Genomic DNA, 20,499 nt, shown 5'->3' on the forward strand with positions numbered 1-20,499 from the left:
GGTATCCACGGTAACCGTAGCTGAGGCCGGCCCCGTTGATGTAGAGCTGGGAGTCCTGGGAGGAGAAGGCGGAGGCGGCCAGGGAGTAGGGCCGACGTGAGCGAGGGACGCCGGCTCCCGCAGACCCCCCCCCCCACCGGACGCTTTGTCCAGGGAGACGGGCTCGTCCTGGGGAGGATACAGGGAGCCACGGGGGGGTCAGTTTCAAAACTAAAAACAGCAAGCTCGGAGGATAAAACATGTCTTTACTTAAGTAAAAGTAGAAACTCCATTACAAGTAAAGTCCTACATTAAAATGTTACTTGATGTAAATGTACAAAAGTATTTGCATCAATTTGAACTTTAAGTAAAAGTACTCATTCTTTACAAAGGCCCCTTCCAGAATAATATAATGTAAAAAGTATGATAGATAAATGAGGATAATTCAATGTAAAATAAAATGCAGTTACTAAGTCCTAGATAATTCCAATAAAAGGTAGATCATTTTTAATTGCTACATTTATAACAAAATGACAGAGTTATGTATAACGATTGGAAGGTTTATGATCAAATTTCTAAAATGTCCTAAAGAGTGAAAAGGTTGCTTTGCAGTAGACCTAGTTTGTGAAGCAGGAGAGTGTGACTTTAAAGAGTGATGGAGCCATTCTGAGCGGTGATATAGTTATTTTCCAGTAAATTGCTTTTTAGATATAAAGAAAACAGTGAGATCGTATCTCTCCCAGAGAGAAAACCACCCAACCCTTTCATATCAAATATAATGGTGTGTTCCATAGACATCAGCGGTGATAAATCTTACGGCAGAGAGGGCAATAGACTGAGTCCACAAGTTTGAGAGTTGAAGAGGAATCCTATAAATCACATCACTGACTGACAGGAAAACTGCCTCCACAACATTTGGGAAATACATTTGTGTTTTCTGTATACAAAAAAAAATCTAAATTATGAATTGTGTGAAATTGGAATGAGAGTTTCTAATCAATCAAGATGGAGAGATATTTATATTGCATGACTCTCTTTATTATGAGTGTGATTATAGTCCTTAAGTCTATAGTTCTGCCTCTTTAAAAACATTATTTGAGCATTAAATACAAGTCTTGAAGATCATCACACAAATGCTATCTTACGTGATAGGTGTCGAGGCGCATCCTCTTGGCGGCGTTGCGTGTTTCACTTTCGCAGGCAGCAGCCAGGATGTTCTCAGCCATGGCCGAGGTGAGGTGAGGCGGAGTGGGGCGGGGTCTGCAGACACAACCATATCATGGAATTTAATTACAGAGGAAAAAGAAAAAGTGATTATAATATATTTCCGTTAACAGACAGAACGTCAACAAAGCGATGAAGGAAAATGAGGCAGAGAGGGGCAGGAGGCTCCATAAATATAATTGTTATACTACACTGGAATGATGTTGATTATTCACTTAATTTCTTCTGTTAAATGGTTTGGATTTGCATATTATTTGTGTTCATTTTATTTTACTGAAATTCTCTTATTTCATTGTAGTCCTGAAATTATTTTGTTCTGGTTAAACCATGTTAGGCACTTTTGTACATTTCCGTTGTAAAGTTCTGTATAAATAAAATAATGTTTTCCATTTGTAACTCTTGTTTGAATATTAGTTTTGGAAATCATAAACTTTACGTAAGCTTTGGAATACAATGTATTAAAGCTAGGAAATCCCAGAAAACATGCTTTGCTATTATATGCAGACTGATGCAAATGGTATTTGAAGGCAATTTTGTCATAATAAAAATGAAGAACACCTTCCTGTGTATCAGCTATTAACACATGGTGCAATATGACGATTCACCACTGGGGGGCAGCAGAGACTTTTCAGTGACTGACACATTGTGACACATCGGTTACTACCTGGTAATAATGTGCAAAACATACACACTCCTGCATTCGTACAAACACATCCAATCACACTGCCTTTGCATTATAACAGTACTGCAGCAAATACTGTTGATTAATTAAACATGTATCCTGGGATTTACTGATGTTAAGAACATATAACGCAATATGTATATATGTTCCTTTTAATTCATTTCTTACTTCATAGTTTTTCATAATTTTTATTTTCATCTTTGATTTTATTAATCTGTGTCAATCTGTATTGTCCTGTTTTTCATCCTTACCCTGTTGCTGTTGGAACTACTGAATTTACCCACGGGGATTAATAAAGGTCCATCTTATCTTAAAAGTACACTAAAGAAGGAACACCCATAGTCAATGTCATGAATTAAGAACAGACCTCAGCTAATGTTAAACTAATGAAAATCATACAAAACAATTAATTGTTTTTTGAGAGAGTTATTGGTGTGTTTTAGTCATTGGTGAATGTTAGCCTTATAAAATCACATACAAAAACATACATGTATATTCCTTAACATTAAAGAGATATTGGGCTTTTGTTTCAAAGACAGACATTCAGCCTCGCTGGTACGTACCTCCATGCCGCTCTTCTTCATGCGTCGGCAGGATTTGAGGTAGGTGCGGATGCGCTTGCGGGCGCGCTCCTGGAACTCTGGGAACTGTCTGCTGCACGACTCGATGATGGCCTGGATCTTCTCCTTGGGCTGTTTGGAGATGGGAACCATTCGATCCAAGTTCTCGTCCACAAACAGACGCACAAACATCTGCAGACAGAAAACACAGCAGTCAATGAAATGTATTTTAATGGGTTATTGTTTTTTTAGCTAATTTGTGTATAACTTGCTCCTTATCAATTTGTTTGTACATGAAGTGGTATACTGTTACCAAGTACAAGAAATAAATATTGTAATTTTTACTAGTATACTTAGGGTTGCAAAATTCCGGGAATTTTCAAAGGTGAACATTTCCATGGGAATTAACGGGAATTTATGGGAATAAACGGGAATTTTCTAAATTAATAATAATACATTTATTTTGGGGAGCGCCTTTCATAACACCCAAGAACACCTTACAGGGCATAGGGGCAATATAGGGAACAATTAAAACAGTGGATTTAGTGAAGTATCAGCCGGGGTAAGACAAGACAAACAACAGGAAATGGACTATAGAAGGACTCAAAAGGACACAGGGTACAGATTATAAAGAAAATGCCAGTTTTCTTTATAATCTGAATTGAAGGTTGGCTCTTCATAGGGAACTTAAATATAGTTGGGGAAAGTATATTTGAGCTTAATCTTGACTAAAACAAACAGATGCAATTCAAGTACTCTTCAATCACATGCACATAGCACACTGCTTACTGCATGGCCATTGAGACCACACCCCCTACAGGCACTTTGCATTCATCCATCACATGCACAGATGATTTCTTGAGGGGATCTTTGGATGGGGGCTGCATTTTTGTTCATTTTTGAATGAGTGGTGTTGGGGGAATGAGTAATATTTAACTCAATATTCATGTTTTTGTTCTTCAATGAAACAAATGATTGTTCAATCAAATAATTAAAACTTGTTCTGTTCTACTTACAAATAAATCTGTTGAAATGTCATTTTGGATATTTTCTTATGACAAAACAAAATGCTTATATTTATGCTTGGATATGACACAATAAGATTACATTACCCTCAATTCCAAGTTAGTTCCCATAATTCCCATGGAAGGTTTCCAATATGGAATATTTCCAAAATTCACCAGCTTAACTTCCCATGGAAATGTACTGGAAATGTTCCGCCCCTTTGCAACCCTAAGTGTACTACTAGTAGCTGTTACTTTGCAGATTTAGATTAATCATACAAAATATAAATCAACAAATACAACATGACGTGTTATTACAACACAGTGAACCCAGTTAGAACAATATAAAGTAAATAAAATGTGCTCTGCCTTTACCAGCAGCAACATATAATAAACATTTGAATTGGATAATGAGAACTTTAAGTCTGTTTTTATGCAAGTCATTTATCTTTTAAAGTATCACTACTACATTTGAGTATATATTATTCTGATGTACACATTTATATTATTTTCTCGAATCTTCTTTCTTATCTTTATTTCCTGTTCTATAGATCATCGTTGTTTAGTTTTTACCTTTATTCTAGTTGTAAGTCCTTATTTTAATCTATCTATTCTGTACGTATTTCTGTATTTGTGTTGCTGCATCAGCAGAATTTCCCCTGTAAGGATCAATAATAGCTTATCTTGTTATTTTTTAGGGTCTGTGCCATGGAGTGTGTTTGTGATTAATGACACTGACACGTTGTACAGGATGAACAGCGTGTTTTTTACTTAATGAATATAAGGAGACACCTTATTGATCCCATAATGTAACACCCTCTCTCTGACTTACATTGAAGGCCTTTAGTCTCTCGGGATCGACTCCCTCTGCTTCGTTGATTTTGTCGTTGTCGTCATGGTCGTCATGATCGTCATCGTCGTCGTCGGGGCCGACCTGGCGTCCTGTGGTCAGATCCTCGGCTCCCAACTCCATCTTCACACTGTCGTAGCTGCCGCCAGAACTGTACTGAGGGGACTGAACACACACATGATGAAGGGTCATGTTAGAGTTAGTCATACATTCAGTGTCTCTATGTACTGTCTACCTGATTTTATCATCATGGGTTTGAGTGGTTCATTGTGTCAATCGACTTTCCTTAATAAAACCTGAAGTAAAAGTTTAATCGGGTGTTTTGTTGGGACACTCGAGAGACATCAAAGAGGTAAATATCAGTTTAAAAAACTAAAACATTTTATCAGTGTTTTGAAAGGTGATACAACAATAATTTGGAAAGAATATAAACAGCCAAGTTTTTCCCAAAAATCGACTTGAGTGATTTATTTAGGAAAAATGCAACATTTCTGTGGATCTAACTCCTTTAATGTACTTATCTCTGTATCATTGACTTCTTGTTGTTAAAAGGGGTTGGACTCTTGGACACTGGGCAAGCCACTTTTCTGTTGTCATTTTTAAAATGTAAAGTCTGAAGACATGGTGGTAAGTAGAAATTGAATGTATTTAATTGTAAATGTTTCCGTCTGTCTATTCCCTAAATAGGGAAGCAAGTAGAAGAGCACTGCAGGGGGTCATTAAGATTTGAAATCTCCGTCTTTATATAATAATAATTAAAGCTATATAATATACTTCTTGAAATCCTATCTTACATAATCTTATTGTAAACAATCACTTGTGTGTGTGTGGATTTACAGTTTGTGTGTGTGTCTGCTGTGTTGTCTCACCTTGCCCCCGTAATCCCTGCCGTCTCGTTCCAGTCGCAGCTCGGCAGTGTGTGAGTGGGACTGCGAGTGTGTGTTGGGAGTGTGTGCATTATGTGTGTGAGGTGTGTGTGTGTGTGGCAGAGGCAGGGCAGTGTGTGGGGTCAGCGAGGGTTTGGGAGCCAGCGGGTACTTCCTGCGGAGCTCCTCGGGGTGCAGAGCGCCGAGCAACGCCGCCGCCGCCGCCGACACGGTGACGGGCAAGTGAGAGGAGGACAGGCGCTGAGGGGGGGGGTCGCTCAGGTTCATGGGCTGCTGGTCCTCAGACGATGAGGAGGAGGATGTAGGCGTGCTGAAGTCCAGCGGGCCGGGGCCGCCGTTGCCATTGACGACCCCGGTCTCCCTGACTATAGCAGCGTCCGTAGCAGCGGAGGAGGGGGGGGTCAGAGCCGGCAGCCCGCTCCCACTGCCGCTCTCTGACGAGGAATCCTCTGGAAGCAGAAAGAGAGGTTCGTTTAACAGATGGACAAACACATGTCTTTGTGTTTGCGTCTTGATTTCCCACTCAGGTTCAAGCAGTTCAGATAGAGCGTTACTTCACATTATTCATTGTTTCTGTTTTGTCCTTTCAATGACCCTGAACAGTCTGCACATATTGACCTCACACTCCACGTGATTTCACTTTAAATGTTAGTAAAAACTTAAAGGTGACCTATCCTGCAAAATGCACTTTAGTACGTCTTTTATAAATGAATATGTGTCCCCGGTGTTCCAGGGAACTCACCAAGTGTCAGAAAACAAAACCCTCTCTATTTTCCTCCATACCCAAATCTCTTAAAAAGGGACTGCAACGGATCTGATACAGACTGATCCAGATTTGAACACTTCTATGACATCACAGAAGTGGTGCTACGGCTATTGGGCCAACTCCACCCATCAGGAGGAGACAGCCACGGACATTGCCGTTGGAAAGCGCTGGAGACGCTGTAGTACATATGCCAGGCCTGTAGATGGTGCTGTTCTCACAGAATCAGCCCATGCAAAGACAGTGTTAAATTGAGCGTAATGAGGAATGGCTAAAATGCATGATCTGTTTGGTATTTTGAAAAATAAAAAGTATAAATATGCCTTATATAGCTATGGTCCTACACTATATTATTAAAATATAGCATGATAGGTCCACTTTAAAAAAAGTTGTTCACACTTTTATTACTGCTTGTACTAGTATTTACCGGTATATGTTTTATAGTAGTAGGTTGGTTTATTATATTGTAACCTAACCTCTAGTATTTTAATCTTGTATTCTACACACACTGTATACAGTAGATGTTTTTTACACATAACATTACGTGAATATGAGAGAAGAAAAACGTAGTAAAAAGGTCATTCTCACAATAACTTACTAAAGGGGCAACTAGAAGGTGAGTTATGTCATTCATAACCGCCTATTATCTACACACATTATGTACAACATCATGTTTCTATTTTCATCATTATCATTCTTGTATTTGCCTTGTTGCAGGGAGTATAGGTGACTAATGGATCCTAACATAAACAAAATCTAAAAACTAATTGCAGATAGGTGAGAATCTGTGTAAAATTAAATCAGTCATTATCAACGAGATGTTACGTGATTGCTGTTATGTGTGCATGTTCTGAATAGACACATAAAAACAAGGCATATTCATCTGTATAATTCTATGGATCTTTCTAAATGCCCAGCAGATGGCAGGCTTCCTTCATGAAGCACTATGAGATTCTTAGAAACAGTTTCTGCTTCTGTTCTGCTCTTCAATGGTTCATAACATATTATTTCTGTACGCTTTACCCTTGAATTGCGATTGCATATTTCTTGCATACAGCGGGCACACAATATTACGTTCAGCAAACTACAGCTCGAAAAGTCACCAGTGCCTGAGTTATTCTCAGCTTCAGAGAGATATTATGTGTTGCAGAACCCTTGCTCTCTATTTCAAATGAAGATGTTGTATTGGTATTATTTATTTTGTATGAAAGGAAATTACAAATTGATTCACTTTGCAGAAAAATAGGAAATGTGTTCATTACAGCCAGAGCTGTCTCACAGCTGGAGTGAAATTGGGGGACGGTTACTGACTTCCTGTAGCCAGCGGGACTGTGACAGCAATAACAGGAGAAAATTATCTCCAAAGTGTCTGCTGGTGGGAGGAAAATAATGAGTCCTCAAATTATTTGAATTCTCTAAAAGCCATGGGCTGTGCACTGACTGCTAACGCCTTCCTTGGTGCCAGCAATAACAATGAGGGTGTGAGAGATAACATTCTAGGCCAACAATTGTCATTGGAGCTTGTGTAGTTTCAGAGATGAGGCTTTCTGTTCTGAGAGTGATGCAGAGAGAGGGACTGCGTGCAGCTGCTGTCAGGCCATTGTTGTGGGTCGAGTGGAGTTTGATTAAACCCATCAAGTCTGCAGCCTGACCAGACAATAACACAGTGAACACCCTGCATTATGACAGAGACCCCTCCCCCACCTTAACACACCACCACCACCTCATCATCATCATCATTACCAAGATTGTATTCCTCCCAATTTTTCTGAATCACCCTAACATCCTCTTCTTCACATCAACATTGTTAATGCCATGTTCACGGTTCAAATAGTGCAAGTGAGTACAAACTTCCATTTAGAGCTACAACCAGAACAAGAGTGAACGTGTGTGGTTAGCTCTGTGTGTCCTGTCCAATAGAGCTACAATTAACAATCATTTTCCTTATTGATTAACCTTTAAATTATATGTTTGGTCTATAAAATGCAAGAAAACGTGCTCAACCATCATAGTTAACCTGTAATTGGGGGGTCAGTATTAGTGGAAGAAGTATTCAGATCCTTTACACATTATTACATTAGTACATTATCAATATAACAATACAAAAATACTGCTAAAGACAAACAAATCCTAGAACATACAAGAATATTATCAGCAATATGTAGTTAAAATATATACAAATATTTGTTCTGCAGAAAGTTTATACCTGACTGACATATCAATACATATCACAGTAACACAATTACAATTTGGACACCGATAAGCAAGGTCACTGTTGCAGCTGTTTCCCTATTTAATGATTTCATAAGAAAGTCTCCAAATCTATCTCTCAAAGGACTCTCATGAAACACAAAAGAGAATGGGGTTCAAGGGTTTAAAATGCTTTAGTAGTTATTGTTGAAGCAGGTTCAAGATCTCTGGATCTCTTTCCAGACAGACAGGCTTCTAAATAAGTGGTTGTGGAATAAATGGTGTGTGCCGTGCAGGCTGGCAGGCGGGATGGATGTCTGCACGCCTGATAGTTTTATAGTTCAGGATAGACTTCTGCTCCATAGTCCTCAACACATACCACAATGAAGCCTTCCTACTGCCATGACCACATACAGAGTGAGGATGGGTATAAAGAGACACATGCGACTTCCGATTTTACTCAAATGTATGGTTTCAATGTTTAATTAGTGCTGCACATGCACTGCAATGTTCCCAGCATCACAAACAGATGGAAAGAGACGGGGAGATTTCCGCTGATGAACATCGGGAGAAGCTAAATGAGACGGAGCAGAAAGACTGAATGAATGATTTGAAACAGAAAGCGGCTGATTGGAGAAACAGGGGAGAGAGGAGGAAAAAGAGGAAGAGGAGGGTTTGAATGAGTCAACAGCCCTAAAACGCAGCCACCGGATTGTAAGGAAAAGTGATGCATAGAAAGAGAGGGGGCAGAGGATGGTATCGACTGTGTCATTCTTTCGGTGGGGGAGGGAGGGAAGGAAGGGTGGAGCCCAAACCGCTGCATGGAGAGAGGGAGAGATGGGTAGGGGAGGCACTGGGGTAAAGAGAGAGAGGGTGATGCACTATGGAGGGAGGCACAGCCAGGCAGAAGGAAAGAGGTCAGGAGGGGGGTGGGAGGAGGAGGAGGAGGTGCAGGAGAGGGTCATTACTCGGGGGTGGGGGCAGCAGGAGGAGAGAGGAGAGGGGAGAGAGGAGAGGATGAGGGAGGATTGAGACAGGGGATGGGAGGGGGAAGGGTGGAGAGAGATTGAGTCAAAGGGACAGGCACGTGGGGGAGATTTTTAGAATTGTATTACATCTCTTTTCTTCTTTGGCTCTCATTATTATATGAACTGTACCAAACATTCGATTGGATAAATACATGGTGTCGTCAAGGGTTGAGTGTGAAGATGATGTGTCGTCTGACACTTAGATGTCAAACATGGCTTGATATTGTACTTATGTTAATAAAGCATGAATTTGGATTTGAGAGCAAGAGAATGGGAGGGGGGGGGTTTACAATTAAAAGGGAGATAAGAGGGAGTGAGCGAGAGGGAAGCCATGGGACCTGGAGGTAGAAAAGCATGGCAGTGTGTGAGTGTGTGTCAGGAGTATTCATGCGTAGAGGCGAAGGCCAACCTAATTCCTGCCGCCTTGACACAAATCCCCCCTCAGCAGCGAGACCTCCATCTCTGCATCCCTCCATCCCCGCCCGGACACACACTGAGGGACGCCTGCTCTCCCCCTCAGCCTCCCTGCTCTCCCCCTCAGCCTCCCTCACGCCTATTCTTTGGATTTTTCTCATTTCTCTGTCCGCGCCTGCCTCTATCTATTTTTGATTTTCTGTCTTCCAGAAGCAAAATGCATCCTCTACCTCTATTCCCTGCGGCAATGTGTCCTGGCTCTCTTTTTCTCTATCCCCATATAACATGTCACTATCACACTACATGGTACTGTAACAGGGAAACCGCCGTCTGAACAATGTGTTGTTTTGTGCAGCGGGTTATTGTTGAAGGTCACGAAATCCAATGTTTGTCCTCTTAGTTCAAGGGAAACAAATCTTAAAGAAACATATTTTTCTCATCAATTTCTTATTATAATGAATCTGAACATTCAGCTGGAGTTAAAACTATTTTGTTAATTTGCGGTTTTTTCTACACATTTTCTGGGGCTTTTGTGCTACTGGACAGCGTGACTTCAGACAATAGTGTGTCAGAATGTTTGAGAGGGCTTCACTGTTCCAACATTATCATTTCATGCTGTCGTATGTCATTGTTCAGCAATGATATACGTATGTAAGGTTTGGATGTCAAAGTTTTGACGATGTGCACGACATCCTCTGCTTCAGATGTTTCTAACCCTGATCCCGGATGTCCGCCTGCATGTCATGCAAATTGTGGACGAGGTTCAACATGTGTATAGTGCCAAGTCACTGCATGTGTTTTATTTCACATTACATCTGGCATTGTGACCATCTTGAAATACCCGAATATCCAAATAACATTGCAGCCTTCTAAATCCTTCTTTACCCCACATTTCCCTAATCTTGGAGACTGACCCTTTTCTCTCTTCCTGTTTCTTCTCTCTTTCTTTTTTGTATCTCAGAACAACAGAGTCTTTAGCCTTCCCCTCTCTCTCCTGTAAGAACTCATGCAGTCAAGATCATCCTTTGTACGCACAGTAAGCTTGTGTTTGTTCATGACCTTTGCTAAACGCTGCTGACAACAACAGTAAACATTTGTTCCTCAGTAGAGTAGCTGTGCTCGGTGAGGATTAACCACTTCAAAGGCAGACTGTAAAACAGCACATGAAACATTATCGTTCACTTAAATAATTTTCTGCACATGAGAGTCATGACACCCAGAGTTTAGAAGTCATGATGCGTCCTCAAAGATGAGTGCCGCACAATAGACTCATTCATGAATATGAACATGTACTCAGTTACACATTTTATGATAAACACATGTGCTGACATGCACAACAGTAGTGGAAGTAATCAGCACAGGACATTTTAGGATATTCTTACAAAACTAAGTGTTTCAAAGAACTCGGGATTAGTTATTTATCAATGTCTGCATTGTAGTGTGGGTGCTCTGCGTTATGTTATTGCCAAGCTAACAGTCAAGTTAATGTTTCAGATTCAGGGTCAAAATGTACTACATTAGCTATCCTGGAAGTAATCATTTATGCATGCTTATTTTACTTTATATCAAGTGGGGAAAAGGTGCAAATCCTAACAGTTGAGAAGTTGAAACTACTTGAAGCTTAGAAAGCATACTTATACATATTTTAAAATGTTGACTCCAAAGATATGTTTAAATTAATAACATAATTGTTTCAGTTCTAGATATAGGATTTGTTTTTAGAGGGGCTACTCTTCAAACAGCTGACATTTCAGCACAACTTCTGTTAATATGCTACATATCCTCCATGGTGATCTTATTGGATAGGCAACCATTGAGTGAAATACTCTGATCACATGGAGGTGGACTGGAAACATATTTGTTATGGATATTTGAAATGTATAGTGTGAATGAGTCACCATGAGTTAACAAGAGCTGCTGTCCTACACAAAGGTGCACGCAACATGTCAATCCTTCGCCTTCACTTTTACATGACTCAGCACTTAATGAGAGACACAGCAGGGGTCATTTCTCAAGAACTCACAAAGGTAAGTGCTAAAGAGTGACCTTTCACCCTCTACCTACAAAACATGACCGACTGCAGCCATATTTCTTTCCCCTTATCTCGCTCCACCTTTCCATCATATGTTTCTGTCCTCCTCCACCTCCTTGTCAAACTCCTCCCTAACTCCCTTCCTCTCTCACTTGTGTTCCCTCCTGTCCCTCAGGTCCTTTCCCTGGGGGGTGCGGACACTGTGATGCATGGCAGTATTTATTGTTCCCAGCAGCCCGAGGGGCACCAGGTGTGTTTAAGGGGTTCAAATGTCTTCTCGTGTCAAGGACAAACATACATTGAGCTAAAAGCATGTGCGTCCCCAAAGAGAGTCAGGACAAATGGACCAAGACTTTGACAGTCAATCATTGTTCAACCCACAATCCACTGGGAGGAGGAGGAAGATGCTGCCTCAGCAAACCTGGCAGCACACATCTCCATCCACGTGAGTGTGTGTCTGAGAAAAGGTTGCCTCTGTGTGTTGTGTTTCTGTGTTTACGGCACGCTAACTCTCGCATTAACTGTCAATCTGTTTGCTCGCAGCAACACAGTGGGGGGGGGTGGGTTGGAAACTCGTGGGGCTTCTCACACGCCGTAAATAATCAGCCTGCCGGTTTTTAGTTAATCATGTGAAGAAGAGGAGGAAGAAATGCAAAGAGAGAATTATTAAATGAGTCCTGCTCTGAAACACGAGTCAACATTCTTCCGTTGTTATATCAGTGGTCTTTGTTTCGACACTTGCATACATCAGCAGGTTTATCCGCAGAGTTCAGATAATCAGGAAGGTCAATTAGAAGCAAGGTTTCAAGTTATGAGGCGTCATACCTGTCATCCTAGAGTTACATTACAGAGCAGTCTCCACACATAGTCAATATACCTAATCATCTGTTTTCTACAACTTCTGCAGGTTTTCCTGCGTTTAAAGAAAGCTTCTTTTCATTTGTTTGAATCAGGACTCAACCTGATCAAGAACTACATGAGAAGGTTTAATAGTTCACTCTCTATATCAGTCATGACATTTCACTGATTACATCCAATCAGTTCAACCTATCTTAAAATTCCATGTTGACCAGGACATAAATGTAAAAAATAAATAAAAAAGAGAAAGAATCCATCAAAAAGTGGGTAAGAGTATTTAAACACCTATATGTAATGTGGTTCTCCTTATCTACTCATAGCACTGCGAATAAGTTGAACAACTTCAAACAAGGACAATGATGTAAAGGATTATCAGAAACAATAAACTTATCAAACGCTTTATCACAAATGTAAGCAAATATGATACAAAGGAATGGATAATCGAGGAGACAATGTGATAAACCTCATCATGTTGTTGTTATAGAGCTCAGGACACTGATACTAGTTTCTGTCAAACCAGAGAAATATCCAATATGCTCTGATGATACTTGTGGCCCTGGAGATGTTGAGTCAACTCGCAGTCATTTCTAATTAAACAGAGGACATAAGTCTTTGTGAACTTGAGAGCAACCACCCTTTAATTAAAAAACGAGACATACATCACCTGAGTGCAGCTCTGAACGGGAGAAAAGAGCAAGTTTCAATCAATATGATTTAATAATCGTCACAAGATATTTTACATTTCAGCCTGGGGAGAATGCAACAAATCAATGTCTCTATTGTAGCGATGGGGGCATTTGTGCGTTGATTTAAATATGGCAGATTAAAAACCCTGGCATTAATTAGGAAGATTGTTTCTTTAATGCGGTTGCCGTACACACAGTAACCAGGGGGGGTCGTACCCCCGCTTACACTGGCAAACACTCTCCCTGCTGAGGTGGAAATCATCTCCCCTCCTCCTGGTTCCCTCCATTTATTTCCCCTGATGTCAGTTCTCCTCTGCTGGCTCACAACTCTCCATTTGCTCCAATCCGCTCCCTTCCACTCGCTAATGTCTTCCTCGATCTCACTTCTTTACGCTCAAACTCCAACATGCTTTCTTTATCTCCTCTGTGAAGCTACCCAAAGGTATCACATGAGAGAAAATATGTTTTCAACTCGCACAAGACTGACTTAAATAATAACACAGACCCTATTTGGCTCAATACAGACAGCAGGTACCTAGAGCACACATGTTATACACTAGCTTTATGTTTGGTTGCATCATGATTTATTATTGCAAATGCAAAGAATGACCTTATGTGTGTTTGTACGCGCTGATATTGTGTATGTGAATGAAAGCTTTATGTGATTGTGTGTCCGTCACACAGGCCACATTATGTGACCCCTCCTCTCGCTCTGAGCTCATGTGTGTGCATGTGGGTGTCTGTATGTGAATTGTGCGTCATGCAGTCACATGACATAGGATGCATCAATGACCCCTGGCTCGCTCTGACCTTTGTCAGGCAGCAGCAGAACTGAACTTGTGTCCTGGATGAACCTTCGGTTTTACAGTAGTTTACAAGTGGAATGTGTTTTTAAACCAACTTTCAAAAAAGCCCTCAAAACGCACCTTTTCACCAAGGCTTTCCCCACTATATAGTTAGTTTGATAGGTTTATTTTTATTTTTCCGCTACTTGCTTGCCCCCCCCTCCCTGACCTGTCTGCCTCTTTTCCCCTACTCCCCCCCCCTGCCCGACTTGTGAAGCGACCTTGGGTTTCGTGAAAGGCGCTATATAAATATTATGTATTATTATTATTATTATTAATTTCTCTTTGCGAACAATAATCAGTTTTATGGTTTTTAACGTGTCAAAATAGCTATTCATATAAAGTCATTCTTCACACAAGGCTGAAGATAGAGGTTTTTATTTTCACTCTGTACTGAGAGGCAAACAAGGTAACTAAAGCTCTCAGAAAGCTAAGGTTAAAAGTTTATCATGGTTTTAATACTACCTAAAACTGCTTCAAAACTTCAAAAAGATATTAAATGCCAAAGCAATTTGTGTTCATTCAGACTTCAACCAAAGAAAATCTTGGTCGGCTGAAATACTCTAAGTAATATCGTACTCTTCAACAAATCAAATAGTTGATGGGGGAAGAAGTCTGCATGTTATTAACCAGACTATAAACTAAACGTGATTAACCACATCGGCCACAATGCACTGAGTGCACTCTACCTGGTAGTTTATATGAATGATGAACGAACATAAAAAGCTATTTGTCAGTGTCAGCTTTAATATGAAGAGCAGTAAATTACAGAATAGGTTTCAGGTGAGTGGTGTGCAGACGGGGCAGAGAACAGTGACCGAACACTGCCAGCCATAATGAAAGGGTGCGTTTGATATATGCTTCATGCAGAAGAGTTTGTCATGTCAGAGTAGCATCGGACTTAACCGGCCTGAACAAGATCACAGGCTTCACTTTGTTTAACTAAATGATATGCCTTGCCTGAACAAAATCCTGGCACTGCTGGAGTCTACAGGAAACAACCTTCATAAATAACTTTCAATTCATTAGCGGCTTGTGTCAAGTTTGTCATAAGTAAAGGCTTTCCAGCTAGTCACCGGTCTACATCTCTGAACAGGTTTATTAATTATTGATAACTGACTTAGTGAGTTGATTGTGGGAGGGGCCGTTATGCACCAAGGATGTGAAAACAAAACAACACACTTATGTGTAATACTCCCTGAGGATATTTCCCATCCAAAAACTGTTCATACCAGCAGCAATGTGCATTTTCAGAACGTTCCTCTCCACCCAAAGCTTGCCGTTAATCGCACATTTCGCAACTCCCCTGGCAGTGCCCAGGTGAAAGACTGCAAAATGCAGCCTCTGGAGGATTACACATAGCCCTTTCAGCTCAAGCCCCCCATGGGTTGCATCAAATAACACTCCTCCATGACGTGACTCAATAAGGAACCAGGAAGACATTTCTCAGTTTTTTGCCGAGATGCACGACATAACATGATATGAACCTAGAAGGAACCAGGAAAACATTCCTCCTGTTGGCCGAGATGCGCGGCATTACACACTGCAACATTGTTTATCTGTGTCATTTGAGATGTTCATTTTGAAGGCTCCATTACTGTATGTACAGTATAGCATTGTTGTTAATGTGTCATTATTGTTCCCAAACACCACAAGTTAGAGTAACTCAGCTGCTTTAAAGTACTTCAACTGTTTTTCGCTGTGTCAAATGTATGTACAAATCAGTCGTACTGATGAGGTAAATGCCGAACATTATAAATTCACATCTGATTAAACAATGTGTTGTTCTTGTTTTGAGATGTCCGAGGAGCTGGAGCAGTCAGGTTAGTAACTGAATGTGTTTCCGATTTGTTAAGATTGAGCTTTTATCAATAATCTATTCATTGCAGATATTTGACGAATGGCTGCTAAAGCGAAGGTGTAACCAATAACATTAATAATGGCTCTGTTCCAACTAGCACCAGCAGCCAGTAAGCCAGGATGCATTACACCAGGACCATAAAACTTCTTCTACACACTGGTGCTTTTCCTGCTTTACAAGTCAAAATATTTGATTTGGTGAAAAGGTCTATTCATCATTTCAAATTATCATCATAAATTCAAGAATGTTAATGACTTGCTGCTAAGATTATTAAGATTAAGGTTCAGTTATTACAACTTAAAAACAAACAGAAACACAAAACAGTTTAACATCACCACAGGTAAGTGCCATTTGATTTGATGTAATTTAAGATATCTTTTAAACGTGTAACTTACTGTAGGTTTATAGTACTTTAATATTTATAGTAGGCAAACTGGTAATTATACGGGAAAAACGCAGATAAAGAAGAACCTTAAATATTTTTCAGTTTTTATTAATAAAATCAGAGAGAAAAATGTACTGTTATCTAAAGGGAAAAACCGATATGTCTTTTACAACACTTTATCTAAAAAAAGTTGTGAAAGCATGTGAATATAACATTCGTTTTAGAGCATAGCTGAGACACTCACTTGTTCACAAACAATAAAGAAGTACACACACACACACACACACACACACACCCCCCCACACACACACACACACACCCCCACACACACCCCCCCCCCCCCACACACACACACACACACACACACACACACACACACACACACACACACACACACACACACACACACACACACACACACACACACACACACACACACACACACACACACACACACACACACACACACACACACACACACACACACACACACACACACACACACACACACACACGCAGGCATACAACACACAAAATGGCCATGCCCAAAACAAAGAAAAAATAAATTTCTAAAATTATCTGTCGGCTATTAAGAGCACACAATCGATTTCAGTGTCATTAGCAGGCTGGGCATTGTTGAGTGGACTGCAGAGGAGGAGGAGAACGGGAAGGAGAGAAAGATTAGTAAAACTAAGATGAAGAGGAGAAAAGTGCTGCAGGAAGAAGAAGAAGAAGATGGAAAAAGAGGAGAGGTGGAAACTTAAGGAGGAATAAAAGGAAGAAGAGAATCCAGCAGAAACAAATGTTAGGAGGAGAGTAAGAGGGAGCGAGAATATACACTAAAGAATCAACAGAGAAAGAGAAGAGAGGAGAAGGAAGCAGAGAAGTGTGCAGACCGGAGGGTGAGAGGGTAGAGGGAAGTAAAAAGGAGCAGGGAGGAGTAGAGAGGGATGGATGGAGGGAGAGAGAGAGGCTCTAATGGGTCGTCCCCTGTCGTTTTTCATTTGCGGCTTCACTACGCAGTGACAGCTAGAGGCTCCCCCCCCCCCTCCCCTGCTCTGAGGAGCTAACCTGAGCGAGAGTGGTAACAGATGCTAATTCCTTCACTCCCCCTCCTCTTCCTCAGCCTCCTATCCCAAGGGAGGTTGGAGGGTTGCCAAAGGGAGGCTGTGGGAGAAAAGGGGGGAGTAGGAGTTGGTGATGGGGGGAATGAGCCGGCGACTCCCCCGCGTGGGATTACAATGGATTATCCCGCTAAAACGCGGCACGAGCTGCTTGCTAGCTCTGACAGTGACTGCATGCCGCACCCCGCACCGCACCGTATGGCCCTGCCCTGCCTGGCATCGTCAAAGCAACAACCCCCCAACACACACACACACCTTGTCTCTCCGAAATAGGCAAGCTTTATTTTCTCCTCCCCCCCTCCTGAGGTGACAGCGACCCCCTTTCTGACGGGACCAGCTGGCACTCACATGAACACACAACCTGGTTCATAGTCACAACGTTTCGGTGCAAATTATGATTTTCCAAGATTTGCTTGGTGACTTCGTACTTTATTCTAAAACGATTCATTAAGTTCACTTTTCTCACAGAACAACCATAAGTGTGCCCAACTGCCCCACCATGATGACTGTGGATTCAATTCATGTTTGAACAAAAACACCAAACTTCTTTTTATTCCTCTGTCTCAAATGTGACGATTTGATGATTAGCTTTTGGTGCATTCAGAAATACTTTATATCCTGAATATATATTTGGGTCTTGGACTGTTATTTGATGTTTAGACTGAAAACAGCCCTGCCATTTATATAAAAGCAGTCTCCATTAGACACCAACACAGAATAGGGTTTCCATTAAGTGAGCTACCAGGAGTGAATGCATGCTTGACAAAGCCGTTCTTCAGACAAAACAATTTTTTGAAAGACATCACCTTGGGCTCCGGAATGGTATAATGGTGGGCATGTGTTCATGTTTTAAAACGGCGAGATTTAAAGACGATAAACAGAAAATGATTATATATGTGAGAGTGAGAGGAGAAACAGGAGATAAGAAATAAAGAGAAGTCAGAAGATTTGTGAAGTTGATCTATATGCAGTACATGAATATTCCTCCTGGACCTGTACAATATACAGTATGCAGACAAGCTGTATAAATCCCCTAAACATCCGCACAGAATGAAGAAGCGGGGGAGGAAGAGAGAGAATAAGAGAGGGAGAGTTAAGGAGTGCCTCCAGCAGTGTGAATGTCCTCTAACGTCTTTGAAGTGTCCTGCTATCTCCAAAGAGTCTCTGTGTTGGTACCTGGACACCTGCATGGAGGCTACGGAGGGCCATCCGGACACCACACACACAGACACACACATACTCATTATGCATGCATTCAAAAGCATTCAATAAATCGAATGACCTACACACACCCGACCCACCACCAGATTTCACTGGACCTCCACCCGAGGCGTCAGTAGCTTGGACAGATAATCACTCCTTAGTGAGTTATAAAAATCAAACCGAGAAGCACAGATACAACTAAAACTGCATCATGACACAAAACTGCTCCTCTAAAAGCTCCAGCAGTAGAAACCTGATGTTGATGGATGATATGTCCGAGGGAGAGAAAGAGCGGAGTATTTGCAAAGTGATAGCTAAAAGCCGGATCAATTTGAGAGAGTGAGACGGATAGTGAGAGATAAAGAAAAGGCTGTTCTGTTTTCAAAGGGCTGGAAACAGCAGCTGCACGAGAACCAGATCTTCTCTATACTTAATCCACTCTGTGCTCTCTTTTATTGTTCGATGATTTATGATTTTATATGAGCTTTAATATCCCCTTATTTAATCTGTCCCTCAGCGCTTTGTCCTCTTACAATCTATATCCGCCTCTCTGATCTCTTTCTCCTTTTGTTTTCAAACTCTGCCTTTTTTGTTCAAGGTTGAGACTCCATTAATGATGTCCCCTCCCTTCTCATATGCAAAAAGATGAGCACAAGATACGACAGGAAGAGTAAACGTAAGATGGACTGAGGGGAGAGGGTTTACATACAAACAAAATCACTACTTTGAAAGGAAAAAGGTATTTATCTGAAAGAAGAATGAACTGAGCTTCTTCCTGGCAACACATATGTTACTGCTTAACTGCCCGTCACTGACTCACCATTTTAAAGCATAACGTTTCAGGCAGCATATCCACTGACTCAAAAGCAGGATGATCTATAGGTGAAGATATACTGTATAGCATATAGATATATTTCCTGTGATTCAGCAGAGAGAGTGAGTCAACATACTGCCTGGATTTACTGAATAAAAAAATCACAAAAAGTATCACGGACACTTCTGTGTGAGTCTGTGTGCTGTTAGAAGTTTTGCCTTTGTGCGTGTGTGTGTGTGTGTGTGTATGTGTGTGTGTGCGTGTGTGTGTGTGTGGATGGAGACAGGCTCCTCAGTATTAAGGGGGTATAGAAGGTCATCAGGGCAGAATAGGAGGATGGTACTGTCAGCAGAGAAGCAACAAAGACACCGCTGTCACAGCCCAGCACTGATCACACACAGACACACACGCACTTAAACTACACCCCTCATCTGTCTGCCTTTGGTCAAGTCAAGTGGAGACAATAAGATGTCTGTATTCGTTTATGTTTCTCTTTTTGAATTGGATTGTTATTGTGCTTTCAGGATAGAAGAGCCTCTGAATCAAAATAAACTGTAGAGGCAAAATTAATTTTGATATAAAACAACTTAAATAAACCAGAACATTCCATATTTGTTTATGTGATATTGTCTATATCATGATGTATTTTAATATTGGAAAACATTGTTATGTAAAGTATTCAGTGCAGATACTGTATATTGCACAGCCCTGTTGTTTCTTGTTATTAGATGTAAAACGGTATAGACAGTACATAGTACTTTCTATTCAAACATTTCTTGGCAGCCACCCAAAGTGGCGTTAAAACATGTGGAAGTTCTATCACTGTGCTGAGTCAATTACACAGACCCAGTGATCCAAAGGCTACGCTTCACATCGGGCAGGGGAAGCCCACAGCAGTTTTCTTTTTTTTATAACCGATGATGGAATGCATCATCTCAGGTGAGCAGGATAATGAGGTGAGATAATATCTGTGATGCTGTAATCCAGAGTCAGAGCCGTGTGCAGCAGAGTAACGCAGGATCCAGCCGGCAGTCAGTCAACGGGCTAATGGGACGGGAGCCAGCCGCGATAACCACACACACACACACACACACACACACACACACACAC

At 41.0% G+C, this 20,499-nt stretch overlaps 1 protein-coding gene across 1 annotated transcript in view; it reads right to left on the bottom strand.

Moving 5' to 3' along the window:
* Nucleotide 1: 1 nt before the first annotated feature.
* The window catches only part of nol4lb (nucleolar protein 4-like b), a gene marked incomplete at its 3' end in the record, with an annotated part of 139,492 nt that continues 118,994 nt past the window's right edge, over nt 2-20,499 (bottom strand). The window contains 7 exon segments of the mRNA XM_079673570.1: nt 2-94; nt 97-168; nt 1,125-1,235; nt 1,237-1,239; nt 2,449-2,637; nt 4,282-4,464; nt 5,169-5,635. Coding sequence (XP_079529696.1) covers nt 2-94; nt 97-168; nt 1,125-1,235; nt 1,237-1,239; nt 2,449-2,637; nt 4,282-4,464; nt 5,169-5,635 — 1,118 coding nt within the window.

This window comes from Notothenia rossii (assembly GCF_949606895.1).
Source record: "Notothenia rossii genome assembly, chromosome: 4".
In the NCBI taxonomy this organism is placed as follows: domain Eukaryota; kingdom Metazoa; phylum Chordata; class Actinopteri; order Perciformes; family Nototheniidae; genus Notothenia; species Notothenia rossii.